Here is a 19,767-nt window from a genome sequence, read left to right as displayed (position 1 = left end):
GAATTAGGAATTTATCCTATTCAGCTTTCTATTACCAATGCCTAGCCCACTGTTTTGCACATAAGATTTCCGAAATAAATCAGTGAATGAATAGGTAAATAATAGGTGTAAGACCTAAAAAGATCCTCTTCTACTTCAGCCTTATTTCAAACTAAAATAAATGTCTAAAGCTAATGGTAAAAATTCCTCAAATAATTTATATAATCCAAGAAATTGTGACAACATACAAGCAATACATGTACATGTCAAAAGGCCTACCAAACTATGGCCAACATGAGACCTTGGATCCTAAAGTTTTTTCATAGGGGTCAAAAATTCTGCATCAGAGTGGATCTGTTTGGGAAATTCTCCCAGAGGCTTAGTTACAAAAAGTGTAAGAAATCTTTGAAGACAAGAACTCCACCTAAAACCAGACGGTAGTCTAGGTCAGAAGTAGCTTATCTGCATCACTTGGTATTAGGAGATGAAATAAGAGCAACTCCAATTTTTTTTTTCTTTCAGAATTTGAGTTCCCCCAAGGCAGATGCAAGGGTTTAAAATCTTCGTGTCATCATAAAACTTAGCACTGGACCTGGCACATAAATGTTTACTAAATGACTAAACATAAGTGAAATCATCATGGTTCTATAAAAACTTCCAATATCAAAGATGGTCCTGCCTACCATCTTAAAACTTAGAAATGGATTACAAAAGAAGTATCTGTTCTTCACCTCTTCTCTTCAAAATGTCCCCTGCCTTTGTTATTCATAATAATGTTCAAGAGGGTATGCAGGTTATAATTACTAATATATCAGGTTATACTTCAACAGTAGTACTGCTTTGGGAAAAAATTGGAAGTAAAGTATTGAAAGGGGTACCTTATAATGTTTTGAATGGATTTCAATGAAATTAAAACATGAAAAAAGCATCTGTGACAGGGAAGACGGCAGGGTTTTGAGCTTGGACTGTTTGCCTAAAGTTACATGAAGTTTATAAAGCTGCTGGCACTTCTTTCAGCTCACAAAAGTTTTCTGACATTACACCATCCTGGAGATGGTAAAGGCCTGGAAGGTCGGTATCATCAGTGTGACCTGGTCCCATGCCTAGTTCTAAACCCTGGCCTCTAGACTGGTCCCAGAACCCGGTCTTCTGTGCTTCTCGTGGAACTAAACTAGGAAAATCTTTATCTATGCACCGATTCTCCTGGAAGGGGATTTTGAGGAGTATCATTATAGCCCAGAGGTATCAGACTATTGACAGCACAGCTAACAGTTCTTTGAATAATAATGCTAATAACAACATGCTACTGGATAGAAATATTTCAAATGTGAACCAATTGGGTGCCTGAAGACTACATTATTATACAATCGAATTTAAGTACAATATAGTATGTTAAATGTAGAAAAGATTGATTTTTGTAGTAGCCTTGTTATGTGTTTGTCATTGTTAAAAGAAAAACAATTACGGAATGTTGCTAATATAAATGAAAGAAATGCACAAAAAAGGACACATTATATAATCTCACTTCTATGCAATACTTAGAAGAAACAAACTTTACATAGACAAATTGTGGTTTATAGGTTACCAGGGGTGCAGAAGGAGGTCGAGCAGGAAGAAAGAATTATAATTTTATGGGTGGCTTGCTCCTGTTTGAGGAGATGCAAAAGGAGGGGAAATAGATGTCAGTAATGGCAGCACAATATTGCTGAATTGTATACCTGAATGTGATTAAAATGGGAAATTCTGTGCTCTATATCTGCAATAGGATGTTTAAAACACACACACACACACACACACACACACACACACAAAACATAAGGAGGTAGAAACAACCCAAATATCCATCAACAGATGAATGGATAAACAAAATGTGGTTTATCCATTCAATGGAATACTATTCAGTCATCAAAAGGAATGAAGTTCTGATGCCTGTTACAACTTGGATGACTCTTGAAGACATTGTGTTAAGTAAAAGAAGTCAAACACAAAAGGACAAATGACGTATGATTCCACTTACATGAAATATCCAGAATAAACAGTCATAGAGACAGAAAGCAGATTAGAGGTTACCAGGGGCTGGGCTTAGGGAAATGGAGAATTCCTCCTTGATAGGTAAAGAGTTTCTGTTCTGGGTGATGAAAAGGTTTTAGTAATGGAAGGTAGTGACGGTAATACAACATTGTAAAAGTAACTGAAGCCACTGAATTGTACACTTAAAAATGGCTGAAATGGCAACAAATTTTATGCTATATATGTTATGACAATGAAACAAAAGTTAATAAAGACAAAAAAAATGAAAGAAATGGAGATGACCTAATTCTCAAAACTTTATCCTCATACATGCTGAGATCATCTGCCAGGAAAATATGTACATATGTACAAATTTAATTGCACATTTAATTTTTTAAATTATGCTGTGGCTTAATGAGAATTAATTAATGCATAAATTCTGAAAGGTAGTTACTTAACTGGCAATACTGTGTTCACTTTCTAGCTATGGTTGCAATACGCTACTGCTACCCACCTGCTAAAAGGAATTTATGAATTAAAACTTTCAAATTAAAAATGAATAAGAATAAAGTATTTCAAAATTACCTCTCCTTAGAGTTTTAAAACATGCATTAAATTTAAGAAAATAGAATAGAGATTCTAGACAGAGACCCCAATTGTGCAATTTCCACATCAAGTCTGCATTTGTGATAGGGCAGGAAGACTTTTTGAGAACTGTACTAGGTAATAACTAAAGTTTGCATCCCTTGAATCACAGGGACACTAAACAGAAGCCCCCAATCCTGATCCTTAGAATCCCCAAATGTGGCAGAAATATTCCTACCTCCTTCCCCCACCAGTCCATCCTTAAAAAAAATATTTATTGAATACCTACTCTGGGCCAGGTACCTGCCCTCACAGACTTCAACGAATGCTTCACAAGTTGGTTTTTCCTCCCTGCAGGAAGCTCAACTCTCAACAACTTTCCCCTACTACTAAATTATAAAACTCGCTACTGCTCTGATGAATAAATGTATGTTTGTAAGAGTCATATTCTATTCCAAATGCTGACTCCTTCTTAAGAAGGAACCTGGACAATATTGACTCTTGCTTGGGGACTGGGGGATGGATATAGGTAAGGAGCCATAACAGCAATGTAAAACAGGTTAAACAGTGGAATTAAAAATCTCGTTAGAAAGAGAAATGAATGGACTAGGGAGAAATAGTCATTGCTCCCTCTAGAGGATGAAGTATACATCCGCATCCCTTTTTCCGTAACCTAGGGGCAGCTATAACAAAAGTGCAGGGAAGTGGGAGAATTTCAGTAAAACTACTGGAAGGTTCAGATTCCACGCTCGCTTGGTCTCGCACTGCCCCCCCCCCTTTTTTTTTTACCTTGGTCTCTTCTAATTGCCTTTGCAGGTTTTTGGGGTCCACGGCTATGGGTTCAGATAAGTGTTTGCTTGCTGTGGCCTCACAGGCCTGGAGCCCAGAAAGAAGTCCACAGGAAGCATCTTCATAGTGTTGATATTTTTCCATCAGGTCTTTAAGATTATTCCCCAGGACACTGCACTAAATAATCAAAAGAGAAAAGAGGGTGATTAGAACTCACCACTTTGATATGGGTCAAAATAACTTTAGGACTTATTAGTTGTATAACTTGGAAAAGAGGAGACTTCAACCCAAGTTAGTGAAAACCCTATAGGGATAAGATTTTCTTCTTTATATAAAGAAGGCAAAAAGAAGGCCTTGAAGAAGGAAAAAAGGAGCCATAAAAATGAGGAGACAGCTCTAGATTTATACCAATTTAAAAAAATGTTTACCCAGAATGAAGGATTAAGATATTAATCATTAGAGAAGGAAGCTCTACCAGGGCTGATTCTGAGTTTTACATGCCCATGTACACATATATATAGACATGCATTTATTTAGAAGGTTTTCAATGTACCTAATAAATTACTTCTATATGCTCCACTGGATGAATTAACACAAGGAGGCCAAATAGGCTAGATAAGAATAAAACAATGGCCAAGCACCAAGGAGGATCTTTAAATCAATATACAACTTTGAAAACCTGATCTTGTTCAGATTACCTACTGGGAAATATTTTCTTAGGATTTAAACAAGCAAACAAACAAAAATACTTTTAATTGTCCAAAGTTATAAGAGAAGCTGAAAGAGCCCCCTAGTCATTAAGAATTTAAAAATAAACTGATAAAATATGACTGTTAAGCAAACACTTATAGTATTTGTGAAGAGAATTATCTGAGATGACACTTAAAAGCTCTGAGACTGCAAATTAGCAATCCAATCCACTCCTTTTGCTTAGAGCTAATATATAAAATGCCATCTGGTGGTCAAATCAGACATGGACCTTGTTGAGAGTTTAGCTCCACGGTGGCCTGGAAATAAATCTCTGAACACTAGTAAAGCTAAATAATTTTAAGCTTCCACGTTTTTAACATTTTTTTTTTTTTTAAGTAAAGCAGACAAATAATACTGAAGGGAAGAAGGCTGAACTACTATTTTTTTTCCTGCTTCAGTTTAGGTTTCTTGCATCTAATTCCAAAACAAAAGTTAAGAGGACACATGAAAATTATAACCAGATTGATCTTCTCCTTACAAATGAAAATAAAATTACCTTAGAGTAGAGTGATCTGAACCGATTGGTGGCATGATCCAATTTGCTCTGTACTTCTCTGTGGGTTGCAGAAGTGTCGATACTATCCTTGTCAACCTTGCCATCCTCTCGCTTGCTGCAAGATTTGGCAGCTTCTAATACTCTATTTCCGGAAATTGTGATGTATCTCAAGTCACCTTTGTGAGAAATAACATCTTCTGAGAAACTCTTCTGCCTCTTCAATTTGGTCATTAAAACACTGAAGTCATCTGCAGCTGCCTCCAGGTTTTCAAGTTCTTGTTCCGACTGCTGTAGCCAGTGTTCAAACTCGCTATAATCAGCATCAAACTTTTCCAGTTCTTCCTGCAGAGAGTGTGTTAACTTCATTTTCTTCTCTGACTCAGCTAGTGTGGTTTCATAGTGAGCTTTCAGTTCCTTCATGTTCTTTTGCAGTTTCTCCTTTTCCTCAGGAGAGAGATAGTGGCCCTGTTTCTCGAGCAAGGCTTGTGCAGACTGAGTGGCTACGATGACTGCTTGGTGCCGAGAAAGGATTTTCTCGTGTTGGGCCTGTGTGAAGACAAAGTGACTGTAACAATAAAGCAGTGACAGTCACCCTGAGGCTGCTGGGAGCGCCTGGATGCCTCAAGACTGACAGGCTTAAATGATCCATAGAGCTACAACTTGCTTCCCATTACTTTTTTTTCAAGCTATATAGTATTTCTGTTTTAATAGTGGGTTTCAGAATAGCAAAAGCTGAATTTTGAGCACTCTAATCTTATTTTTAAGGGAACTTCCAACCTTCCATAGAAAGTACCCAGACAATTACATGAGGCAAGTAATGTATTCGAGAATGTGTAAAAAAAAAAAAAAAGTGGCTAATTTCTATTCTGATTTGAAAACAAGAATCTATAATCTGGTCTCATTTTACTCCCTGCTTCCTCACAACTGCCACAAAGGACCACTAATGCCTTGGCCCAATTACTAAGCAGAGAAGTAGAAATTTTTTTTTACCAGGAAATGATCATGAAAGCACAATTAAATAGTATAAAAGAATATGTAATTTTTAAATCTATAAAAATATTACAACAAAAATTAAGCAAAAATGATTACATTCAGAGGAGGCCAGTGGAAGTTAGAGGAACAGATATAAAAGACAATACTGGAGCCACTTGGCTTCACTAAGCCTCAGTTTCCTGTATGTGGAAAATGGAGACCATACCCTCTATACCTCAGAGGTTTGCTGTGAAGGGTACATGAGATCACATAGGTAGAACACTTAGCACAGCGCAAAGCCTGCACAGCCCCCTCTGAGGGCAGTACATAAGGCAGAGCTTCCAGCAGGTGTGTGGTGAACGGGCAGATGGGCAGAGCTATGACCACCTCAGCCTTCAGGGCAGGTAGGTGGGGGGCCTCGGACAGTTGAGGCCCCTTCCCCTCCAGCAATAAGCAGCTTCTTCCACTCACCCCATAAGTCGTACATATTTTCCCTTTGGACAGTTTTCTACGTTTCTTATAACGGCTTACATGGGCCCAATACCTAATCCCTGCTATCTCCCAGCTCCTCTCTACCACCTACATCCCCTCCCACTCCACTCCAGGACGGCCCAGCCTCTTTGTCATTCCCATCTCCACCATCCAAACGTGTTATGCACCTTGGGAACTTCTCTCTGGTCTGGAAAGCTTTTTCCTCAGACATCCACTTGGCAAACTAGCCCTTACCCCCCATCCATCTCCTTTAATTCCTTGCACAAACTTCATCTCAATGTGGCCTACCTTGATGATCCTATTTAACACTCGAAACTGCCCCCACTCCTTCCCCAGCACTCTACTGCCCTTCTTTTAAACCACAGCACTTACCACCTTCAAACACAAATAATAAAAATAAACAATAAATAATAAAAATAAATAATTTAGTTACTTTGTTTCTGCCATATCATCCTCACCTTCCCGGAATGCAAACACTGGGAGGAAAGGAACCTTTATTTTGCTCCCTGGGGAATCCCAAAATACCTACAACAGTGCTAGCATGGAAGGCTTGGATAAGGATAAAGGTATGCCATAAAGTGAAAAGGATTGAGAAGCACTGCTGTAAGGCACTGTTCACTTATTTATAAGTCTGATCCCAATTAGTTTGCAGAGAATAGACTCATTAATTTTTGCATCCTCACTGTCCATAATGAAGCCTGCCACACTGCAGGCACATGACAAATATTTTTGACTCAAGAAGTTTTCTCCCACCTTCCAACAGGTCTTTGTACAAAAGTAGGCATTCAATAAGATTAGGGAGATTTGGACAGTATTTCATCTGATTATCTGATTCATTCCCTTCTTTTTGCAGATGAGGATACTGAGGCATCTCAAGGAGAACAGCTTGGCCCCAGGACATGTGGCACAACTGGAGAGGAGTAATAGAATCCCTGACTCAGGGCCATTGGCCATCTCTTCACTCTACCGAGAGATCAGGAATTTCTAAAGCATGTTCAGATTCCCACATTCTTAGAGGTGAAAAGATCAGAAAGGAAATGTCATACTGTGGCTAAAAACAAGGGCTTTGTATCAAGCATCCCTATGTTTGAATCCAAATACATTTTTCACTACTTTGGTCAGGTTACTAATCTTTCCTGACTTCTCTGTAACTGAATCATTAAGTTCCTTCAGTAGTTATTTGGATTTTATTCTAAGAGACAAATACAGTGAGTTGTATAATAGCTTCTTAAAACTGTGACATAGTAAACACTCTTCTTCCAGTTCAATTTATATGTGCTGTACTATAAGAACCTGACAGAGAGCATCCTATTGCAGTCTCTAAAGACAAAGACTCAGAGGAAAACAAATAGAACTGCAAAAAGTTTCTAAAGTCTATTACAAAAAGCCAAACATTGACATACAATTATCAACTATATGGCACTTTAAAAATGTTTTTCAAATGTTGGCTTTGCTCCCATATTAGCATTAATGTTGGTTTAATTTCCACCACATGGTGAATTTTAAGAAGGGTTTTCATGTCTCTTCTCAACAACAGCCATCACCATAGAAAAGCAGAGGCTCAGAGAAAACTTAAGTGAGCTCAATATTGCACAGCAAGTTAGTCAATGCACATGGATTAGAATTCAGCTAGTGATGGAGGATATGCCTAGTTTTAAATCCAAATATCCCTTACTAGATGTCTCACTGTACACAAGTTACTTCCCCTTTCTAGGTCTCAGTTTCCTCATCTGCAAAATGGGAATAATAACAGAACCTAGCCTTACAAAGTAGCTGTGAGGACTGAATGAGTTAATAGATCAAAAGAGCTTAGATGAGTGCCTGCAATTACTCTATGTATGTTAACTACTATTATTTCCACTAATTGCTTATAATTCTGCTTCACTTAAGTGAAGAATGCCACATCTAATGATTTATTTCTCATTGCTTTTTGACTTGATTATAACTCTCACAATGATTTATATTTGACATAATAATATGCCTGCACAGAAGGACTTTACTGTCTGGTCATTAAGCTTTGTAAAGGTAACTCATTTGCTAAGTTGTCCCTATTTTTACTGACCTGGAAATAGAATTTAACAGTATTCTTTATGTTTAAAACAACACACCTTGATTTTCTGGTATTGCTGGTTCAGATTCTCCTCAGTGGTTCCAACATGTCCATCAACATCAGTTTCCAACAGATTACCATTAACTTCATCCTCTTTTCCAATCGTCAACTTGCCATCACCTTCTGGAAAATGGGTCCCATTCTGTTCAATTACCTGTCTGTGGTTTGCCCCTGCCCTTTCTGAGTCTTTGTCAACATCTGACAGCCAGTCCAAAAGGTTTTCTATTTTGGTTTTGCTCTCTTCCAACTGCTTCACAGCTGCAACCTGGACAGGGAAAGTTCACAGTAGGCATTCTGAACATGTGCCAAGCCATTGATGTTAAGACATTCCAAAAGAAAATATTTAGATTATTCTAAATTAGATTGGGGAATCCTTATACACTAAAAGCTGACAAAGTCACACAATGAAATTACACCTACAGCAAAATGTGCAGTTATTTTAAGTTTTCACTGTTCTTAACAATATGTTCCAAAAACACAGCTATAATTGATAGAGTCATCACACATTTCACAAGTAGAGAGTCTCATAGCCCCACTTAAATTTTAAGAAAAAGTTAAGCAAAGCTAGCTGTTCAAGCTTTTTGTAGTATTTGATCAATTACACACCTGGAAACCCAGAATTCTAGTCCCTGGTGCTAATAATTGCCTACTACCACTGGACAACACTTGATAAAATCAAGTAGTAGTAACACCAATAATTTTCAACAATGCAATAGTGTACCACATATTTGGATAGGACCTTTTCAGTTTCCTCCTTGATTGCTGTTGTCACAATTTTATCCAGCTCCTTTTTTGACTGTTCTGCCTTTAAGTTAAGCTGTTTACACTTTATCTTAGCTTCATTAAGTTTCTGTTCAATCAAGGTCTTATCTTCTTGTGACAGCTTATCCCCACTCTCCTTTAAGAAGTTCTCTGTGTTTTTCACTACTTCTGCCAATGCCTGGGCACTTCCTTGCATATCTTTCTGTAATTCCTTATAACACAAAAGAAAACATTTGATTAAAATGTTACCTATGTAACTCTTCCAGAGTGGCAATTCTAAAAGAGGGAGTGGGCAGAGAAAGAGAGTCTAACACACACAATTTGAAAGAAAAATAAAAAACATATTCAATATGTTAATTTGACTTGGTTTCTTTTAAGCACAACACTTAATATAATTGGAACTCTCAAACATAAAGAAAGGCACTAAGACTGTCATGTTTAACAAAGGGATGCAGTTTTTTCAAACACCGAAAACACATCAGCATATAATCTACACAAATATGCATACACCAGACAGTTTTAAATATAAGAACACCTCTACAAAAGCTTTTAAATATATGATAATGTTATTTATTTTGTCTCTAAACATTTATTTTCTAATATACAGCCACTGCTCAGGATTTTAAACAGAAATAGTTCTCCTATGGAACTAAAATGTTTTCTTCTCCAAAACAACCAGAGCTCTATAATTTGTGATGTTTGCCTCTTTCCCCTGGCTGTTAGGAAGCTCAGGATTTTGATTTCTAATCAGTAGTTGCAGCTTTCTACAGCACAGATTTCTTGAAATAATTTTTCCGTTCCATTTTCTCCTTTGCTAGTATTTTCTATCCTTATTCTGTATTGTGTTTGAGTTTTAATCTTATTTTCCCTCTTGCTTTTATTTTAAGCCTCCTTAAATTTTTTTGACAACTATTGAATTGAAAGAGATACTATTTATTGAGCCACTAATAAGTAGCATGAAGTATGCCAGTCACTTATCACACAATATTTACTGCACCCTTATAATAACATACCAATGGAAGTATGACTAATGAAGAAACAAAGGCCCAGAGAGATTAATTTCTAAGCTAGTAAAGAGTAGAGTTTGGGATTCGAACCAAGAGTTACCTATTTATAGTGACAGTGTTCTTTCTCCAGCTACCAAAATGAAGTTAAAATATCATCTGTCTTTTCTGTCCCTTTCCTTCAATGGAAAGAAACAAATTTCAGAGAAGGATGAAAGGAATGGAAAGGAGTTAAGAAAAAGAAAGTAAGAACTTGAACCTATGGCTATTTTCTTCAATTTGCAAGTAACTAGGCTGGCCTTAAATGGATCCAAATTTCAATTCATCAAACAAGTATTTCTATTAGCAAACTTCCTTCGTATCTTATCCACGCAATGTCTCATCAAAAACCTGTCAAGAGAGGTACCTAGCTTGCTGGAAGTTGGAAATTAGTATAATTTAAAGCTAGAAGGAAGGCTGAAAAAGCTACCGCATCATTAATAAGACCTCTGCCTGGCTCAGGCCTGATGGCATCTAGGTATGCATTGCCTCTGAAGGGCTAAAATGATGGATTTTCCAATAACCCTAACTGCTTTCCAAATAATAGTAATAAAATCTAACATCAACATAAAGCTGCTAATACAAAACCAGATTCTACCTCTTGCTTGGACTGGTACTTCTTTAACTCAACTGTGCCATCTTCAATCACAAAGGCTTCCTGATGACCAATCAGGCGGTTCTCAGTTTGTGTGAGGAGATCACATATGCCTTGGAGTTTCTCTTTGTACTCTTGCTGACGCTCTGCCACAACCTAAAGTGGAGCAAAACCCAAATGTCTTAAATGTGAGGTAATAAAATCAGAATTGTGATAGCTCCTTATTAGAACACATTTTTCAACTTTCTTCTAAATAAGCTTTTACAAGTATGCTGTAAACATGATAGCAGTGGGGTACAAATTGAGGAAGGTAGGTAGAAAGTACGAACACATCCCATTTATAAGGAAAGAGATCACGTTTGGATGCAACTGCTCAACAAAATACTGGCCATGCATATGTGTGAGACATGGAACTTCTGACCGACAGGAAGAAAAAATCCCATTTTCTTAAGCTCTTGACACCTGCAACACACACAATTAATTCTGCAAAAGGACATCAAAACAGAAGTTAGTTGTGATTTGTCAGTTAATATTTTTGATATGTGTTTATAGGTTATCATGCTAGAGACCATGCCCAGGTGCTTACAGAAATAATAAAAGAACCCTGCATGCAATATTTCCTTTTCATCACTATGTCTAATTTCACAGACATCAAGTCCCACCCTTTGCTCATTATTGCCATTAGATACAACACTCTAATACAATTCATTAAATCTCTCCAAGACATTATTTGACTAAGTCAGTCAATACTAATTACTTGCTTCTTTCATTTTCCTATTATATATACACTGATTATATATCTTACAGCCATAGATAATGTTTATTAAGAAGCCAATACATGCTAGGCAAGGTACTAAGTGTTTCACATGCATCCTTTTATCTAATGCTCATAACATTACCAGATAAGCACTGTTAATTCCAATTTACCAATGAGAAAATTGAGGTTAAATGGCATACCCCAGGTTACAGAACTAGTGAGTGGCAGAGCTGGGATCTAAACTCAGGCAATCTAGTGCCTGAGCCCATACTCTGAACTAACTAGTCATATCACCTCTCAGGGGAAATACCCTTAACCATCTTTAGCCATGTGTTCATCAATTTATCTCTTGAAATTTCAGCATGCATTCATACTAGGAAAAAAAATCAATTCTTGCCTGAAAAATGTAGTTTTACGGATCACGAAAACTAAAATTAACTAAATTATAGCATCGCTATGGAAAACAATAGTGTTACACATTGTAGGATCCCTAACTTATAAAGTGCACACAAAAAGCCTTTCTTGAAAATCGTTCCTCTCATACAATAATCCTTGGATATCTACATAAAGGTTTCGCACTGGATAACTAAAAGCAACAAATTCCAACTTCACAAACAAAGGCAAACCTTCTGATCATCAAGATGTTGTTCTAGCTGTAACTGAGTCTCTAAACGTTCCACCTTGGTAGTTACTGATTCCTGTACATCAAGAAAACACTTCTGAGTTGTATTTAAGAGCCTCAGCAGTTGTTTGCTTTGGTTGGGAGACAGATCTTGTGCATATTCAGAAATGAAGAATTGCACGTCAAAAGCTGTAGTCTCCAGCTGCAATTTGGTATTTCCAAGGTCTTTTAACACATTCTGTGAACAAGTAATAGAAGTTACCAACAGGGAGTTAAGTATAATAAAGTTTATATTAACAATAATATTATTCCTAAACTACGCCTCCTATCAGGGACTTACGGTTTTATTGACTTTTTTATTATTCATATTCTCAAAAATCTACTTACCATATATTATGAAATTATTTAAATACTATGGTAATTAATATTACGTAAAAAGACAAATAATCCTTCTAAGGATATTTGAGTCTTGTCTGCCACATCATGTTTAAAAGGTAACTCTGATGCAAGGCCAAAACTCAACATATATACATTTAGCACACTGAAGGGAAACATCAGTATTTTAACATCAGTAAATATTCATAATATCCATATAATTCTAGTAGCACATAAATGAGACCTTGGGGAATTTGAAATGTGAATTAGGTGGGCCACCCAGAATTTCATTTTCTTGACTTTTAGAGACAGGAGGTATTTTGCTAAAATTAAGAACTTGTTCCAATAAAGCATATATTGGAAATACTAGCACACCAAAGGTCACTAGTGTGAGTATGAATACTAATTTCAAATTGTCAATGATAGTAAGAGTTTGATAAAGCAGGTGGGATAGCATCAGAATAGTGCCCAAAGAGTAGTGATTATTTTAAGGCTGTGTCAACTATGAACAAACAGGTCAGAGACCAAGGAAGCAAATAATATTCATTGTCTTAGTAAAGTCATATTTTGTCTAAATATTTATTATATTAGATTCATCAATTTCTAAATGTACTTTGTTATATTTAGATACTTGCCTTGAGAAACTCCGACCTTTTCTTTACATGTTCAGTATCTTGGACATCCACAATTTCAATATTCTCCACAGACTTGCTCTTCTCTGATATCCAAACTGAAAACGACTTAAGCTTATGCAGAAATTCTTCGTGGGAAACTGTTAGTTTAGACTAGAAAATAAAATTGTGCATTCATTTTTGTCCCCAAAATGTCACATTCCTACAAATAATGACTCTCTTTTAAGGGCTTAACAGTCTGAAAACAAAATACTTTTCCTATGACTAAATTCTCAAACCTTCAAAAATCAATTCTGACAAGATGTGAAACATTTTTATGCCTACCATTTCAGAGTCAATTGCAAGCATAATCTGTTTTATTCTTTCTGAAGACACTTCACTGAGGGAAGAGAAGGCAGTCTGCAAACTTCTGTGGCTTATACTTAATTCTTCAAGATGTCCTCTGGGAAAGTCACTGGGAAGAGACTTTAGGAACTCTTCTGCCAACTTCATGTCTTTTCTTAAAATAACAGCAATTGGAGCCAATCCCATTTCAAATGTCTGCCAAAAAATATTTCCCAGATCTATTTACTATTTAGTGAAAAGCACAAATACAATTAACACTCGAAACATAAAAGTAAAGAAACTGTTTATTTTTCAAAAGCTATCATAAAATGACTACTATCTGTAAATAGGCCAAGACAATTCTTACCTCTAACTGTTTGAGTTGGTTTTTCAAAGCTTCTAGATTGTTATCCAGAGACTCTTGGTTGTCTAAGGGAGGTTTCATATCTTGAAGCAAAGCCAAATACTCATGCATTTTTTCAGTGTGCTGTAAACACTGCTGTAACTCATTGGAAAACTAAAAATAAATTTGGACATTTTAATTCAATAGCCCTTATATAGATTTTAAAAGTAAAGACAGCGTATGGGATTATTCCCAAATGTTTCATGCAGCTACCTCCATATAAAATGTATGAGTCAACTTACTTGTTCTGCAGAGCTATCTCCAGGAGATATTTCTTTTGACTCTGAAATATATTTCAAATGGTTTGAGGAATCATTGCACAGCTTCTTGAGTTTCTCAACTCTTGTTAATGCTGACACACATGCAGTAGAGTTTTCTAGTCCAATTTCTTTCACATTTTCTAAATTAAGGGAACATTGGTCACCAAGAATGGCTGGCTCTTCATCCACTTCTTTGGAAGTAGAAGATAAGTTTTGATTCAAGTCTCCAACCTGTTCTTCTTTCCATGAAAATCTATCAGTAAGCACCTTGCAGAAAATATTTTCAAGTTGCAACAGAAGTACTTCAGAAGGAATACCACTTTTCTCTAGATCATACTCCATCTGAGTTAATTCTTTCATCAACTCAAATGCTCCTGGAATTTTTTGGCCATATGGATTTTGCTGCAGTATATCAAGGAGATGTTCAGATTTCAGATTTGCAATATATAAAGGATTATCTCTACCCCCTGCTGTTAGTTCTGATGCGTTATTCATGGGAGAAATTCCAGTACAGTCACTGATTTTAGAGTCACTGGATTTATTAGACACTTCATTAGCCAACTGTAATGTGCTAACCCTTTTCATTAAGTTCTGAATTAAAACTTTAGTGTCTACATAGGCTGAAGGTTCCCCAATCTCTTGAGGATTTATATGACCTTCTTTCAATCTGCTTTTTAAGATATCCTTTAAGTCCTCAACCAATACCTGAGAGAATTCAGGAAGCTGAACGTCCTTTTCTTGCAGTTCTTGAGACAAGGCTTGTTCTTCTTTTGGTGGCTGTGGCTCAATTATTTCTTTCTTATCTTTAATTTCTAAGAATAAGCAGTCACTGTATGAAGTGTTACCAGAGTTATCATTTCTTATTTCATTTGTACAGAGTTCAATCTGCACAAATTCAGTATTTTTCCCCAGGTCTTCCACATTTCTAAGAGGTAAGATTGAAAGGGTGGTTTCATTACTCGCCAGTGTAAACTGAGGAATTTCTGTTCCTCCTTCTGAGACAGATTCTTTACTATGAAACTGGACCATTTCATTCAGAGGTAAGTCTTCCTGGGGAAGAGTTGCCTTCTCTTTTACATTATTAACTCCTAATTGTAAGCGTTCTTTCATGGGAGGGGCAGCTATTAAAACACAGCTTGGGAAATCAGAATTCAATTCAGTTTGTTGAGCCTTCTTTAGCCCATTTTCTATGCCTGTTTTTTTATCAGGGTAATGACAAATATCTTCATTTGGTTTCAGTACATCTTTTGCTTTTATATTTTTAGCACAATGTTTTAAATAAATAGATAAATCATGTTCTTTCTCAGGTTCATCAGTGAATGAATCTTTCTCAATAACTGTAGTCCCTTCAGACAAAATAGTAATGTCATTGATGACTTTGTGAACTGATGTGCCAAATATTTCTTCAAGATTTTCAAACTGAACAGGACTTTTACTGACCATCGATTGTATACTCTTTGGTTCATTAAGAGTTACAGTCACATTTTTGAGGCTTCCTTTCTGATTATGTTCTTCATTATTTGTGATTTGTGTAAATGGAAACTGAATATTAACTAAATTAAGACTCTCCCCTGTACTTTTACTAGGTAAATGTTTGAGATATTTATTATCTTCTTCTACTAGACCTTTCATAAACACTTCTCCTTTACCTGAACACAACTTTTGAACTGATATCTCATCTTCTATTAATATATTATTTTTGCTATCTCTCCCTTCAATTAGTTCTCTTCCAGTTACAGATGCTATGGATGACAAATGGCTTTCCTCAGAAGGTTTTCCTATTACATCAGCCCCAGAAAAAATGATTTTATCAAATGATGAGTTGTCTTCAGGTGCCACATCCTCAAAATACGGATTTCTCCTTTTCACAGAGTGAGTAGATTCTGGTCCTTCAATCAACTTAACTTTTATGTTCTCTGGACCATTGTCTAACTCACAAGGTGACCTGGGGTTTTTTGATTCATTACCTTTAACTATGGGTAGCAATAAATCCTTAACTGCCATCTCATGATTCAACAGATGTTCTTTGCTTTTTCCAACAACCTTCGCTGTATATTCTGAAAGGCTGCTTCCTTCAGTAACTAAGCTACTTTTACTAGTTGATTCTAGCTGTAAAACATTTACACTCTGCAGTTTTTCTGAAGAATTATAATTGTACATTTTACCCAGGAGGATCACTTTATTAATAGTTTGATTTTCATCACTGTTTTCATTTTCATTTGTGGTGGCACACAATTGGATATCCATATTTTCAATCTCATTTTGGCATTTGGGCTTTTCATTCTCATCTCCTCCTCCTTCATCTTCAACATCATCGTCACCATCATCAGTGTTCTCTTGATCACTACTGTTACATATGTAATCACCATAACTTTCTTCATTTTCCATATAATCTAAGTAATCAACATCAGCTTTAAATTCTTGTACAGCTACATAATCTCTTCTCCCTCTCCAACTGTCAGTGCCATCATGTTTCAAGGAAGCACTGAAGTTCTCTTTTCTTCTTACACTTTCATAATCAATCACTGAATCAGCTGTATCACCTTCAAGGTTATTTGCACTTTCCCCTTCTGATACAGTTTCCAACAACCGTCCATTTACCTTGTCTGAGCCAACTGACTTTAAATGCAGTTTTTCAATGGGATCCAACTCAACTTTCTCAATAGCTATGAGAAAATCTTGAGGAGACAGTATTTTTTCTCTCACACTTAAGCTACCAAATAGTCCCTGCCGGGCAACCATGTAATTTTCATTCTCCTTTGAAAGATCGTAAAAAACATCTCCAGGAGGAGTAGTCCCATCATTTTCCTCTCGCAGTGTGTCATAGTCTTCAGGTTGCAAACAATCATGATCATCACCTTCAAGAACAAGAGAATCATGGTCATCATCTTCGAACAAGGGAGTATCATAAAAATCATCATCACTCTCAGTGTCTGTTTCCGTGTCACTCTCCCGATCATCCAGCAGTGAGGTTTCATAATCACCAGCACTGACATTCTCTGCAAGCAATGGTATACCACAAATATGGGATGTGTTGACATTACCAATATTACTCTTTGGAGTCATGGCACAGGAGTGCTCTTCTATTTCGGACTCATTTTGCTTGTCTTCAGGAGTCTTCTGAGAAGCAGCAAGTATTTTTTCATCCTCACCATAAGTATCCGAAATTAATTTGTCATTGTGATATTGTATCTGAGGATTTAAAAACTTTTGTCCACAGTGTTCTCCCTGTAAACTGATGTTAATAGCTGTGATTCCCAGAAACTGGTCTTGAAATTTTTCTCCCATTCTTTGACCTAATAACATGGTTTGGTTATTTAATGGCAATGTAGAGGATTCACAATTATTTCCATCGCTCTTTGGGATATATACATCATGAAAACCTCCCTGCTCATTCCTCAATTTATCATGAATTAACAAGGCACTTAGCCTGGGGGAATAGTCAAAGATAGCTGAATCCTTGTTTATATTATCTTCATTTTCTGTCTCATTCAGATCACAGAATCTACTGTGTTTTGATTTCACAATGGGGTTTGTTATCAAATCAGTGGCAGAGTTTTGACTGTTTTCAGAGTCTGCATGTTCATTGGTTTTATCTGCATGTCCATTGGCTTTAACTTGACTTTGATTTTCACAGTTTTTAAGTATGTGTTCAGAGTCATGTCTAAGCATGCTATCTTCTGCAAGTTCAGGTTGTATTAAATATGATATGGGATTGCGAACACACAAACTAGATGAGTTATTAACTTGATGATCAGTTGATATTATATTTGCCAAGTTTTCTGACTGATAAAATTCACTACTGGTAACATTATTCTCCACTGCATGAACCTCTTCATTTATGGCAGGCTTTCTATTATTTGTAGTTTCTTCATGTTCAGATTCTCTACAATGACATTTATCAAAATTACTAGGTAAAGCTGTACTTTCATGCTTTTCATTATTTGGAGCATTATTAAGGAATACACCAGAGAGTCCTAAATCAAAAAATTCTTTTGATGGTGTCTCCCCATCAAATTCTGCACTACAGCCTTCCAGTAACATGGCAATAGCCTCATCCAACTCTCCATCGTACAGCAAAAGCCTCTTCCCTGTGTTTGCATCCATATAGCTGTTTATCATCAAATAGGAAAGGAATAATTTTTTAGTTTGTTCTGAGCTCTGAATTGCTGCTGGCTCTTCTCCATCCAGAACACCCTCTTCCTGGCTGTAATCATGGACTGTAGATGGCTGGAATTTACAAAAGGAGAGCCACCGTCTAGCATTTTTACAAGCTTCTAAATCTCCCAAATCTGGCATTTTATCAGGAAGTGTCATGTTTTTTAAAATCGATGCTGTGTTATTATCTATAATTCCTAGCTGTTTAGCTACATCCAAACCAATGACTTGAGAAGTTTCCGGGATATAAAGAGCAGCTATTTTCTGCCTACCATTCAGGATTTTGTATGCCAATTCATTTGTAATCAACTCTTGCTGCAAGGAGGAAGATGTGGGAAATATTTCACCAGAGTTGGGCCAAATGAGTCCCACATAGCCTCTCTGAGCCTCTAGTATCAAAAGAGCACTGATGGAAGTTATTAAATCATATTGGACTGCTTCATCTACAGTGAAACGTTTAGCAGGGTTTGAGTGAATTATTCCTCCTGTTTGAACCTGATACGTGAGAATGCTGTTGGCAGTGTCTCTGTCAATCACCCCTTCTGCCATTGCTTCTTCAACGGTCATCCTTGGGCCAGAGTCACAATTAATCAGACCTCCAGAAAGAAGCTGTGCACCCAATAACCTAAACATGGTTTCACGGTCTATGAGACCTTCATGAGCTGCCCTTAAAATGCCTATGTTTCTTCCACATTTTAATGTTATTCTGCCTCCTTCCTGTGGTCTCACGGGTAGAAGCCGCATCCCAGTGTTTTCCTGCAGAATACTTCTTTGCACCATATCTATTAAAGAAATCTTCTCAGAGGTGCAGGGGTCAATGAGATCTTTGCACATTTTTTGCCTTTCCAGGACTTTAGAAAATAATGTTGAGGAAACCAAGTTCTGTTGGAAAGCCTTCTGTAAGGTCAGATGTTCTCCTGTGGCTGGAATAATCAGAAAGCCTGTGGAGAGCAGTATCTCAAGAACTTTAATGGCCATGGATTCTGATATCACACCTTGAGCCAGAGCATCTAGCACTGGAACTGTGGTAGGTGATGCAGCAGAAATAATTTCCTTAGCTTTACTTAGTTCTTTGAGTTGGCACAGAATTTGTGCATCAATAAGACCATGACTTTCGGCATCTTTGAGGTCAAAACACTTTCTTAATTCTGGTGAAATGAGACCAGAAATCATTAGCTGTGTCTCAAGCAGCCTGACTCCTGTTTCATAGTCAATGAGGCCTCTTAAAACTGCCTGAAAGACTGAAAGGACTTCTCCAGTTGTCTGATCAATGGTACCTGCAATCACTTTATCCAACTGAAAGGAAAATACAAAAAACTCAGGTCAGTCTGTTATACAAGGGTGGGCAGAGTTTCATGAAACTTAAGTTTGCTTTTTTTAAAAATAAATAATACACTTCAAAAATCCTCTACTTACCAAGGCACAGCAATGGTGTGAATGTTAGGCAGCTCAAATGCACAAGTGATCTATGTCAGTGATCTATTCAACAGACAGGATGTGATAAAAGCTTTGAAAACGACATGCATCTGTAAATTGAAAACTTAATGCTGTGTACATTAACAAGGTTAGTGAGGACACAACAGAGTAGATGATGATAGTGAGAAAACAGAGCATATACCTAGAAGGCAAATCATGCTTTCAGCACGTGGGTGA

At 36.8% G+C, this 19,767-nt stretch overlaps 1 protein-coding gene across 25 annotated transcripts in view; it reads right to left on the bottom strand.

The window, feature by feature from the left end:
• The window catches only part of DST (dystonin), a 489,857-nt gene that overhangs the window by 118,789 nt on the left and 351,301 nt on the right, over window positions 1–19,767 (bottom strand). For 18 of the 25 annotated variants that reach the window (XM_037843232.1, XM_037843222.1, XM_037843223.1 and 15 more), the window contains 10 exons: window positions 13,939–19,410; window positions 13,661–13,810; window positions 13,294–13,509; window positions 12,973–13,122; window positions 11,967–12,200; window positions 10,587–10,739; window positions 8,923–9,156; window positions 8,182–8,448; window positions 4,610–5,155; window positions 3,364–3,540 (listed from right to left, as the gene is read on the bottom strand). In XM_037843232.1, coding sequence (XP_037699160.1) covers window positions 3,364–3,540; window positions 4,610–5,155; window positions 8,182–8,448; window positions 8,923–9,156; window positions 10,587–10,739; window positions 11,967–12,200; window positions 12,973–13,122; window positions 13,294–13,509; window positions 13,661–13,810; window positions 13,939–19,410 — 7,599 coding nt within the window. The remainder of the gene's footprint in view (window positions 1–3,363; window positions 3,541–4,609; window positions 5,156–8,181; window positions 8,449–8,922; window positions 9,157–10,586; window positions 10,740–11,966; window positions 12,201–12,972; window positions 13,123–13,293; window positions 13,510–13,660; window positions 13,811–13,938; window positions 19,411–19,767) is intronic. The other 7 variants (XM_037843236.1, XM_037843237.1, XM_037843238.1 and 4 more) reach the window with 1 other exon arrangement.

This window comes from Choloepus didactylus, chromosome 7 (genome assembly GCF_015220235.1).
Source record: "Choloepus didactylus isolate mChoDid1 chromosome 7, mChoDid1.pri, whole genome shotgun sequence".
In the NCBI taxonomy this organism is placed as follows: domain Eukaryota; kingdom Metazoa; phylum Chordata; class Mammalia; order Pilosa; family Megalonychidae; genus Choloepus; species Choloepus didactylus.
Note: the sequence above shows the minus strand (reverse complement) of the source record. Positions and strands in the feature narration are given on the sequence as shown.